At 53.3% G+C, this 11,812-nt stretch overlaps 2 protein-coding genes across 4 annotated transcripts in view; one reads left to right on the forward strand and one right to left on the reverse strand.

Moving 5' to 3' along the window:
* The window catches only part of LOC132354513 (large ribosomal subunit protein eL19), a 410,792-nt gene that overhangs the window by 374,185 nt on the left and 24,795 nt on the right, over positions 1-11,812 (forward strand). The window lies entirely within an intron of this gene.
* On the reverse strand, positions 307-5,819 carry ARL5C (ADP ribosylation factor like GTPase 5C). Its single transcript, XM_059908116.1, is given in 7 exon segments — positions 307-355; positions 2,343-2,380; positions 2,382-2,501; positions 3,021-3,104; positions 3,811-3,958; positions 5,095-5,155; positions 5,774-5,819. Coding segments are annotated over 7 exon segments (546 nt in total).

Consider the following 11,812-nt stretch of genomic DNA (forward strand, 5'->3'; position numbering starts at 1 on the left):
CTGAGGGGAGGGGGCTCCACTTCCTAATCCCCCAGCACATCCAACAGCTTCCCTGGTGTCTCCAAGAAGGACACCTGCTCCCATGGAGTGAAGGGCAGCTTTTACTGTTGTCCTGTCTGCAGCAATTCACGGTGCTCAGTCTAGCTCCTCAGTGGGGGTTGGGTGGATAGCGGCAATCTCACTGTCCATAGCTGCCCCTGGTCCCACCAGAGAATCACAGAAAAATAACAAATAGTCACTTGGGTTTTCCACCCACATAGTCCATGCAAAACCCTCAAAGTTTCTGGTTGGCCTCAGGCTGGGACATCAGTTGACAGTGGCCCAAGACTGCATCCACTGAAGCCCGGCAGGCAGCCTGCAGGGACAGAGGAACAGGGCAAGGATTAGCATGTCCCATGAGGATGATGGCCTTCCCAGCCCCCAGCCCCTGCCCAGAGCTGACTGATGGAGTGACCAAATTTATAACCAATTTTGTGTTCAGTTAACAAATAGGAATGGACTGTGTACCTACCATGTATCAGGTACTGTGCTAGGGGTTACTGGTGAAAAAATAGACATGCCCTCTAGGGCTTACAGTCTAGCAGAGGAGATAGATATTAAATGATCAAACAATTCTGTAACTACGTACTGTGATAAAGGTTAGAAAGGAGATGTACAGAGGCCTCTGGATGTCTGGGAGTGGGAGTCAGGGAGGGCTTCTTTGAGGAAGAGGTCTGGAGACCCACCTCAGCAGTGTCTTTGGGCAAGGCTCCAGTGCCCCCTTCCCACCCGCTCCATCACTGGGTCAGTACCAGGGTGGCTTCAAAGGCCTGGGAGGAGGCTCCATGAGCAAGTTCTTCCATTACACTGTGAGCAACCCCAGAGAAGGAGTGGAGTCTTGGTCACGTCTGTATCACTTGGCACAGTGTCTGGCACATGGGGGTTACTTAGGAAATGCCGCTTGAATTGAACCAACTGTGGTTTGGGGGAGGGGGGTCCTCCTGACCCGGGAGTTGGCAAGGACACTGGCAGAAATGTGTGGTTCCTTGGGCTGGCCTGCTTAAAGTCTCCCCTCCTTCAACTGGACATCCAGGTCCCCAGCCTGCTGTGACTCCACTTGAGAGGGAAGAGGAAAGGGAATTCTCCAGGCCTGATTCGAGGTCCTTTCTGTAGGACCATGACCTAGCTCTCTCACATCCTTCAGGTGTTTAAGCAGCTACCTTCTCAGCAGCCCCTCCCTGGACACCTTATCTAAAACTGCAACATTCCCCACGACAGACATCCAACTTCCCTTTCCTACTGATTTTTCCCCTTTACACTTATCACTTTTTAACTTACCGTGTATTTTTCTTATTTTTATTGTTTATTGTCTCTTTCCCACCCCCCCACTGGAAAATAAGCTCCACAAGGGCAGGGATTTTTGTCCGCTTTGTTCACTGCTGTTTCTCAGGTGCCTAGAACAGTGCTTGGCACAAAGTATAGTCACTTCTCCATATCCATGGGGGATTGGTTCCAGGATCCTCGCAGACACCAAAATTCTCGGATACTCAAGTCCCTTATATAAAGTAGCATATATTTGCATATAACCTAGGCATATCCTCCTATATACTGTAAATCAACTCTAGATTACTTATAATACCTAATATAATGTAAATGCTATGTAAATAGTTGTAAATACAATATAAATGCTATGTAAATCATTGCTGGAACACGGCAAATTCAAATTTTGCTTTTTGGAATTTTCTGGCATTTTCTTTTTCGAATATTTTCCATCTGCAGTTGGTTGAATCTGAGGATGTGGAACCCATGGATATGGAGGATGGACTGTAGGTGCCCAATGAATGTTAAATGAATGATATCATTTATTCTCTATAGGAACTCTGGGAGGGAACAGGTATAATCACCCTCCTCTGTACAGATAAGGAAATTCAAGGCCAAAAGGACTTGAGAGAGATTCCTGCCTGGAAGGCTTGTCCCCCAGGTCTTCCCATGGCTGTCTCTTCATTCAGGTCTCAGCTCAGAAGTCACCTCCTAGTAGAGATGGTCCCTGACGACCAGAGCTAAAGCAAACCCATCCCTGTTATTCAATTTCACTTTCTTCAAGCACTTCTCAGTACCTAAAATGTTTGTGTTTAGGTGGAGTGTCACCTCTCTCCCCACTAGAACAAACCCCTAGAGAGCAGGGACCCTGTCTTGCTCACTGCTTACCCACAGCATCTTAACCATGGGTAGATGCTCAGCTGTCTTGACCCAGGAGCTAACTGTGAGCCAGATTCTGACAACAGAGAGACAGGAGAAGGTTCTGATGGTCAGCACCACTGGTTAGGCCAAGCCCTGGAGGTCCAGGTGGGACAGCCATTAACCTTTCCCCGGTGAGGGCACAGCAGCCCTGTATGTGCCATGTGCCACGGGTGGTCTTTGATGGCACTAAGGGTGAGGAATTGGGAGATCTCCACAGTGGTCATGGAGTCCTTCATGTCCTGCTTATTGGCAAAGATCAGGACGGAAGCATCTCATAGAGCCTGTGGACAGAGGAACCCAGCCCCAGTCAGCCTGCCAGGATCCAGCCCCCCTTCTCATTGCCCCATGAGTCCTCCCTACCTCCCCTGCTTCCCCAGGTGGCGGGGGGATGGAGGTCCTGCCCAACACTAACAACCGCATCCAGTGACACCGACAGCTCCTGGAATGCCTCCCAGCCAGCTCATAGAATCCTTACAATGATCTCAGGAGGTAGGAATTTGATGATCCTCCCCGTTTATACTTGGGGAAATTGAGGATTAGAGAGGTGAAGTAACTTGTCTGGGGTCCCACAATGAGTGAGAAGTGGGGTCAGAACCTGAACTTGCAACTCTGGCTTCTGTGATCAGCTGTGCTGAGGATGTTACTGCCCTTCATCTGGGATAATCTCGCCCTGCCCAAGCTGCTGGGATAGAGGTTCTCAGAGACTGGGGCATTAGGAATAATGCTCAGAGAGGCTAAGTGAGTAGACTGAGGTCACAGAGCTAGTACACCGGGTCCTCTCCCAACTGCAGGGGTCTTACCTCATGGGCCAGCATCTTATACAGCTCCTACAGAGCGGTCAGCAGTTGATCCCGGTCCATGCTGTCAATCACAAGGATGATGAACTGGCCAGCAAAGGCGAGTTGTGGGTGATGGGCTTTCTCTTCAATGAACGTGTCTCCTTGCTCACTGTACTCTGCCCTGATGTAAGTCCCACAGAAAACAAACTGTGCATTCTCAAGACCTCACTGCCCTAGTCCCATTTGAATTCCCTTTTCTACCCAGACCCAGGGTGGACTGAGCACAACTTCTGATTGTGTGCCAGAGGTTATGCCAAGCATTGGGCCTTCATGACTCCGTTTAGGCCTCACCACAACCCTGTGGAACTGGAACTATTACGATGCCTACAGACTACGAGACTGAGGGTCAGGGAGGTGATGTATCTTGCCCTTGGCCACACAGCCTATGAATAGCAGTACTGGAGCTTGAAATCAGCTCCCACTCCAGGAATGAAACCACTGGATTCTGCTGCTGCCAGAATGAGAAAGTAAGGCCCCCAGAGACAAAGGGCCTACCCCATCCAAGGCATCAAACAGAAAGCTGACAGCAAGCAGACAAAGCTGCCAGGAAGCATTCAAAAATTTTAACGGGCTTTGTGCTGGATTAAGTATTTGACACATCTGAATTAGCTCTTGTTTTATTATTTAATTTTCACAACCCAGAGAGGTCATTATTATGGTCTCCATCTCACAATGGGGGAACCAAGGCTCAGAGAGGTTAAGTGACTGGCTAATATCACACAGCTCCTCCAAGCCCAGGCACCCTCCTCACCTCAGCACTGGAGTAGTATGTGTTCCAAGAGGAGCGCAGAGCCTCCTCTCCTCCTGTGTCCCACATGAAGAAGTGGGTCTTTTGCCAAACAATCTTCTCCATGTTGCTACGGATGGTGGGACATGTAGGGACCACCTCATTTGTCAGGCTGGGGAGGAAGCAGAGGGTACCAAGTGTTCAGCCCAGTCCACTCCCAGCTCTGGCCCCCACCTTAAGTCAGGCTGAATCTAACTTAGAACAATTCAGCCCAGGTTGATGGAGCCTCTGCTGGGCATGAGGGAATGCAGACAGGAGTGAGACCAAGTCCTGCCTGGCTTGGACCCCAGAGAGGGGAGACTTATTAGAGCAGCCTCCCCAAACTTTAATATGCAGCTGAATCACCTGGGAGTCTTGCTAAAGTGCAGATTGTGATCCAGTGGGTCTGGGCTAGGGCCCAGCATTTTGCATTTCTAACAAGCTTCCAGATGATGCCAACACCGCCGGTCTGTGGACCACACTTTGAGTAGCAAGGGATCGGAAAAAGGAGACATAAGTTGAGGGCCATCAGAAAGGGGCTTTGTTTAAAGTGACTTAGAAAACACACACGTTTTTATATGTAGGGAATGCCTCTGGAAAATCTGGGAAGTGAAACTGGGAGTTAGGGTTGAGAGGGAAACTTACTTTTCACTATATATGCTTGTATTGTTTGAATTTCCCTTTTCTTCTAATTAAAAATATATATATATATTACTTTTTCAGGGGAAAATTTTCCTAACTGAATAGGATCCAAACAGGAGAGATGCCATCCAGAGTGAATATCGGGAAAAGCTCCGATGGATAATTACTCAGCACTTGTGCCAGACTCTGCTAGACCAGGAGCTACAGAGACCAGGCCGGCCCAAAGCTGGCCCTACCTTTTGGGTTTGAAGAAGGGGGAGAAAATGAAGACACAAGACTGGGGTGCAGGAGTTAGAAGGAGAGACCTGACGCTAGGGGGAGCGAAGAGCACGGAGACCATCGGGCAGGTTCGGCCAGCTGCAAGCCCGCAACCGGGTTTGGCAGGGGCCGGGGGTAGACGGAGGGGAGCAGTGGGGTTGCTCATACCGAGCACGATTCGAAGGCCTGGCCGAGAAGTCACTGAACTGAGCGGCCACTATACCAGGAAGGTCACACCAGGTTCCTCCAGTCAATCCTCCTGGCTACAGGGGAACCCGAGAACGCAGGGAAGGGCTCCGGTGATTGGTCCAAATGCTTGTCAGTCTGGTGGGAAGGCCCAGCCCCGCCCCCCATCCGAGAGTCGCTTTCAACTGGTAGAGAATGGAGGTCTTTCCTGCGTTGTCCAGTCCCACGATGATAACCTTGTGTTCTGGAGGCATCCGGGGGAAGGGCAGGGTCAGGGCCAAACCCGATGACCAGGGGACTGTGTGCTCCCCCAGGCCTCCCAGGAAGGAGACAAGTGTTTCCAGCAGGTTGGGGGGGCCTGTCCCCTCCTTACTACTTCTGCTCCCCCGCCCCCTTCCCCCACAAAAAAACAACAGGGCAGGTTTCTTTCCCACCGGGCCGAGACACCTGCGCCACTCCTGAACAGTGGAAATGGGAGCTAAGCCCCACATTCCCCGCTCCGCATTTCTAGAAAAGCGATTGTGCCAAAGATCGGGGGCGCTCAGGGCTTGCCAAGAGAAGGGGTCTGAGGAAAGAGCCGAGCGTGAAGTCACAATCGCAGGAAACCGGCGACAGCGCTGAGCCGGAGGAAGGAGGCTCGCCCAGCCCTGCGCCCCTGGGCGCACCGAAGCGCGCGACCGCCGAGGAGTGGGCGGGGAGGGGGCAGGGGAGACTGCGGAGCAGGCGGGGAGGCCCCACTCAGGACCCTCCGAGCCCGAGGTCCCCCATCACATCCGCCCAGACGACCCCAGATCGGGGGGATGGGGGGACAAGTGGGAGCCGGATCAAAGCGGCCGCTTGGATGTCCTGTGCGCCCCTTAACCCTGTTTCCGGAAGGTGCTCATCAACTTGCCGATCAGTTGTCTCATGGCACGTCCCGGGTCAGACAGGGATAGGACTCGGGGGCTTTCGGGTGCCCGGGTCGAGTCCCCGAGCTTGGAGCCCCGCCCCCACACACACACCCCGGGAGGGCCGGGCAAGCTTTACCTACGAGGTTGCGGACGCCCCATGAGTCCATCCCCTAAGGGGCCTGGGAATCCCCTGGGACGCTGGCCCCTCGAGGGCGCTATGAACCTCACAGTGACAGTGAGCTACGTGTCCAGAGCCCCGGAGGTGTAAGGAAAATGGGGTCCAGACTTCACATCCTCCCCCTCGCCCTGAGAAAACCCCAAGAGTTCTCTGGGCGGACTACTCCCCACAGCAAATCAAAGAGACCTAGCCCAGGGGCCCACATCGGATGCCAGCTCTGCCTTCTCCGAGTGCCATGTCTGAGGCACTAGACAAGCAAAACCCTAGGCCACCCACCTTCTGTACTTACTAGCTGTGTGAGGCAGACAGAGCCCCCGATCCTCTCTGAGCTGGGAGAACATTCCAACCCCCTACAGGTCTCTAGTTGTTTCACCAGTGTGGGTCCCGTAGGCCTACTCAGAGTGAGTTCCCTTGGGGAAGGGCAAGGTGTCCCCTCCTTTCGCAGGCCCCTTGGTGATGGGCAACTTCTAGGAGTAGAGCAGTGCTGCTTCTATGGTTCACTGACAAAACAGCTGCTCCAGCACAGCTTTCTGATTCCCAGGGGTGGGCATCTGAAGACAGTGACGGAGCAAAAAGAGAGATCTCTCAGCCGGAGACCCTGAAAAGGGGTCCAGGATACTAAGACCCAGCCAAGCAGAGCCTGGGCCAAGAGAGAGCCAGGCTGGAAGAGGGAGCTGCTTGTGGCTGTTTGTGAATTTCCTTCTTTGCTTAAACTGGGAAAAACCAGAAGACAAAAAGAGAAATGGGGAAGGCAAACCAAACTCAGGCTGAGGGGCTGGTTAAGAGAGACCAGTCACCACACAGGAGACTCGACTCCTTCTAGCCCTCTGCCACTGCCCTCTTATAGCCCATGAGTGCTGCCCTTCCCCGAGGGAACAACACTGTAACTGGTCTCCCTGCCTCCCCTCCACTCAGAGCATCCGCCTCACATCCCTACTGACCTTCCTAAAGCACAGCTCAGAGTCTGTTACTCCACAGCTCATAAACCTTCAATGGCTCCCTATTGCCCACTGGAGTCAGATCAGTCTCCTCACCTGACATTGAAGAGCCTCCATGAACAACCCTCACCTGCGTCCGCAGGTTATCCCCCATGCTCTGCATCCATGGTCCTTGCCCACACAGGCCCAACTATGATTTTGCTTCTGTATTTCCTCCACCTGAATGTCTTTCACCTTCTCAGAAAGGTGGGTTCCTCTGTCCCTTTAGGTGCCCGCCATAGAAGCCACCTACTTCCCAAGCCCTGGCCTGGTTCTCCAACTAAATGGGGCTTCTTTCTACACTGAGACGATAACTGGCATGTCTGCTTTCTCCAGTCAACTGAGTCCTAGGGAATTCCCTGGCAGTCCAGCGGTTAGGGATCCGCACTCTCACTGCCAAGGGCCTGGGCTCGATCCCTGGTGGGGGAACTAAAATCCCATGATGTGTGGCCAAAAAAACCAAAAAAACCCAAAAACTGTGAGTCTCAGAGGGCGGGGTCATGTCATGCTCATCTGTGTACCCCACCCCCACTCCCTGCCCGAGCCAGCGCCTGGCATATAGTGAGGATGTGTTGTTATTGGACTGAAGGGCCATAAGTTAAGTTACAGCCTGAGAAATGGTCTTTGGAGTATTAAAAAAAAGGAGTATGAGCACAAGTTGAAGAGGATTGAGGAAGGCTGGGAAGTTTGTGGAGAGAAGAGGGAACAGCTCACAAAATACAGAAATTTCATCCCACCCAGGGTGGTGCCCAGAGTTAGAAGGAAGGAGAACTGACTACCAGAGCCCATCTGGGCTGATTCCATTTCAGCCCTAGTTAAAAAGGAGCTGGGGCTGCGGCTGGGTGGAGTAGGATAGGGGCGCAGAGGGTGCTAGGGGAAGCAGAAATGTTTAAAGTATTTTTACCATCTGTTTCCTGGAGGGGAGGTGGGAAGGAACCTCTTAGTGCACCCTGACCCCACCATCAATAGCAGAATTGAAAGTGACGTTCTGCTCGCTGGAGCACGTTCAGTAAACAGACAAGAGCTGCCTCTGCTGTGAGGCCCAGAGTCTGGATCCTAGGAGGTACTCATTCATTTATTCATTCATTTGACAGATGTGAGTCAGGAATTAGGAACATGCCAAGCAGACAAAACAGACCCTGTCCGGGTCTTATGGAGCTTGCCATCTAGTTAGGCAGACAAATACACGCACCAAAAACCAACACACAACCAAAAAAAAAACCCTGAGAGACAGTAGGCTGGAAGGCCTGATTTAGAAGGGAGCCAAGGCACACTTCTCTGAGGATGTGATTACTGGGGCTAAGAAAAGATTTTTGTCAAGGGTACTGGGCTGGAAACCACCCTACTCTCCACCCCGCTCCCAGGCCCTGGTGGCCTCAACTCAGCTCACTTGTAGGATGGTGGAAACCTTCAGTCTCTCCGACCTCAGCTCACTCTAGGGTAGAACCTACTCAAAAGACAGAAGCAGCTGGTCAGGGAGGGAGATAGGAGGGGTCCCCAGCATCTCGGTTCCTGAGTCCCTGAGGTGGCTGCGGTCATAGCACCAGCCTCCCTGGGCCTAGTCCCAGCCGACTTCACGGTTGTTGAAATCCTCACATGTTGACAACCACCAACGTGCTTATTGTGTGCTGGTTGAGGTCTTATGGTTACCAGGAGACAAGAGCCTCTCTCTCTTCAGGGACTTCCCTGGTGGTCCAGTGGCCAAGACTCTGCGCTCCCAACGCAGGGGGCCTGGGTTCGATCCCTGGTCAGGGAACTAGATCCCACATGCCGCCACTGAAAATCCCACATGCCACAGCTAAGACCCAGCGCAGCCAAATAAATAAGTAAATAAATAAATATTAAAAAAAAAAAAAAGTCTCTCCTCATCTCTCAATATCTCTAAGCTACCTAGAAATGCCTCTGCCAGCAAGTTCTGGGCAAATGCAATTTCAGGCAGAAGACACGTGGAGAGAAGACAGAAACATACTCAGACACCTGCCTTCTCCTCCCCTGCACCCCTTCCCTTGCAGAAGCTAGGGCATCCTGGGCCAGGGGAATTAGCACAAGACTTGGGTGTCACAGACACCACAGAACTTGAAATCCGATCTCAGTTCATGTCCTTGCTTGATGGCTGTGTTACTATGGACAGACTGCTTAACCTCACTGAGCTTTATCTGTAAACTGAAGCTAATGAGTCCTGCCTTTGATTTAAAGTACCAGGGTCCACTGCAGATGGAGTTCCTCTGTGCAGCCCCAGACCAAGCCTGTTTTCTGCTCTTCTCCTCTTGGACGTTCTCCCACATGCACCTTAAACCCACCTTGTCCAAAGCTAAGTATCATTTCTGCCTCTGACCTGTTTTTTTATCTGCTTCCTCTATGTCTGGGAAGACCCTCACCCACAGTCACCCCAGATGCCTCCCTTTTTCTCACTAGCTGCCTCCAATCACGCTCCAAGAGCTCTCAATCGTAACTGCTAGATGTCTCTGGCAGCCACCGCCTGCTTCTCCATTCCACTGCAAACCCTCCTCATTTTTCACCTGGAGCATTGCAGCTGTTTCCAAGCTAGGCCCCCCTCCAATCTATGCTCCAAACTGCAACCGAGGCAATCTTACCATCGCTGCTTACAGTTCTTCAATTTCTGCACACAAACTTGAGGACAAAGCCCAAACTCCCTGTGACTCAAGGCCCCTGTGACCTGCTCCTGCTGACCCTTCTCTTACCACCACCTTGAGAGCACACTTTGCTAGCAAAGTGCCAAGAACATGTCATGCGTGTCACCTATTTCCTCTGCCTTGAACACTTCCCCTCCTTCTCTGCCCAGGTTAATTCCTAACCAGTCTTCTAGGCTCCACTCAAGCCTCACCTCCTCCACGAAGCCCACCCTGATCTCCCCAGGTTAAGGCAGGGACCCCTTTTCCAGGTTCCCCCAGGACCCACTGCTTCCCACATCAGAGAGCTCATTGTGCTGCCCTGAATTGTCTGTAGCTCCCACTTAGACTTGTGCCTGGTACATAGTAGATGCTCAATAAATGTTTGCTCAATGACTAAACACAGGAAAGAAAGATTGATTCCATTGAAAGGCAGTGGGAGGAGCACTACCATGGCAGGCAGACTGGGCTCCAGTCCCAGCAGTGCTGGCTTTGCCATCACCTCCCTGTTGACCATGGGCCAGTCACTCGACCTGTGGGCCTCCCCAGTTCCTCTTTCCCTGGGTTTGCTAACCCCTCATCTGGAGGGTCTGGACGTCTGTTGCCCTCTACACACACATTTTGCGCAGGAGCATTCAGGTCCACCACCCCAAAAACAAGAACCATGAGAGTGGAGAAATGGTTTGTGCGTGCTGGGTGAGGCAGGATACAGGCGACAGCAGGAAGGATCAACCGTCACAAGTCCACATCCGGCCAGCTGATGGTGGCAGGAACGGGCACTGTCACCTGCTGACTTTCCTCCTGGCTTTTGATCTTTCTGTCAGTCTGGGACTGGGATGGGGGTTCCTGATTCTCTGCCCTTCCCCACAAACAGACCTCTTCCCCTCCCACCAGGTTGGTTAGCAGGGGCTGGGGTGGGTAGTTGTGGAGGCATCAGTGGAGGGAGCCGGAAGCTCAGCCCATCCCTCCCTGGGGAGTTGGGGAGCAGCTGAGGCCACAGGAGCAGAGAAACAAGCACCAGCCTCTAGGACAGCGTGCCAGTGGCTCTGGATCTGACCCCCTGAACGAAACCCGGGGCACCCCACTTCCTGTCTCAGCTTCCAGTTTTCCCTGGCTCTACTTATGGGGAGACAGACTGGACAGGCATGGGGCTTGGGGCTGAGCAGAGCTGAGACTGGCCACAGCTTTATTCCTGCACCCACCCCTTCACTCTCCCTCCCTGCACATCAGCAGCTCCTACACACCTAGGCTGGCAACCATGCGGCGGGAACAAAGAAGCAGGCTCAGGAGGTGGCCGCAAAGGACAGGACGGCGGTTTTATATGTGGCAAAATACTTCTCCTAGGGGAGTACAGACGAACAGACAGACAGATGGGGGCACAGGACACCAGACAGGAAGGGGAAAGGTTGGGCAGTGGTCTCTTCTAACCAGTAAGTGGAAGCTGCGCCCCACCCCAGGGTGGGGGTGGGGGGTGGGGGGGACAACATTGGCACAGGAGGTGGCGAGACAGGCATGAGGCGCCCATCCCTGAGGCGGGCAGCCGGGCAGGGCCCAGTCCTCGTTGGCACAATCGGCTCTCTCTGGCCCAGCTGGGTGCTGGTGGGGGTGGGGGGCAGGGCTGCTGGGCTACGGGATGCTAGGCAGAGGGACGATCCAGGGCAGAGGGGGTACCAAGGCCTCTCCTGGGGGCCGTGGACGTGGGTAAAGGACGGGATCACAAGAGGCAGATACAGAGCAGCAGCGGCAGCAGCAGCAGCCAAGCCCCCCGGGGGAGATCCGAGGTCCTGAGGCAACCCCTGGGGTGACGATTACCTCTGGGGCACCAACCCACAGGGCCTCTCCCCTGGGGCCTCAGGGTGAAAGTGAAGCAGTTTTTTGGTTTCAAAATGAGCTGGACCAGAGTGTTCCATGGGCTCCACACCCAGGTGACAAGGGGATGGGGGGGCTCAGATGCAGAGGGGCCCCCTCTTCTGATGGCTGCAGGCAAGGGATGTTGTAGGCAAAGCTCATTCCTGGGGTAGGCAAAGCCTTGAGGCATGGAGGTGGTGGGGTGGGTAGCAGCATCACAGGTTGCCCCCTCCTCAGGGTTCTAGGTCCTGGGCAGGCACAGGGCACTACATCTGATGCCTGCCAGCTTCTACCCAGACCACTCCCGAAGACGAGATCCCGGTGGGGCCTCCAATGCTGTAGCTTTCACCTCCCAGACAATGCTGCCAGGAAGCTAGG

The sequence above is a fragment of the Balaenoptera ricei genome, chromosome 20 (genome assembly GCF_028023285.1).
Source record: "Balaenoptera ricei isolate mBalRic1 chromosome 20, mBalRic1.hap2, whole genome shotgun sequence".
In the NCBI taxonomy this organism is placed as follows: Eukaryota; Metazoa; Chordata; class Mammalia; order Artiodactyla; family Balaenopteridae; genus Balaenoptera; species Balaenoptera ricei.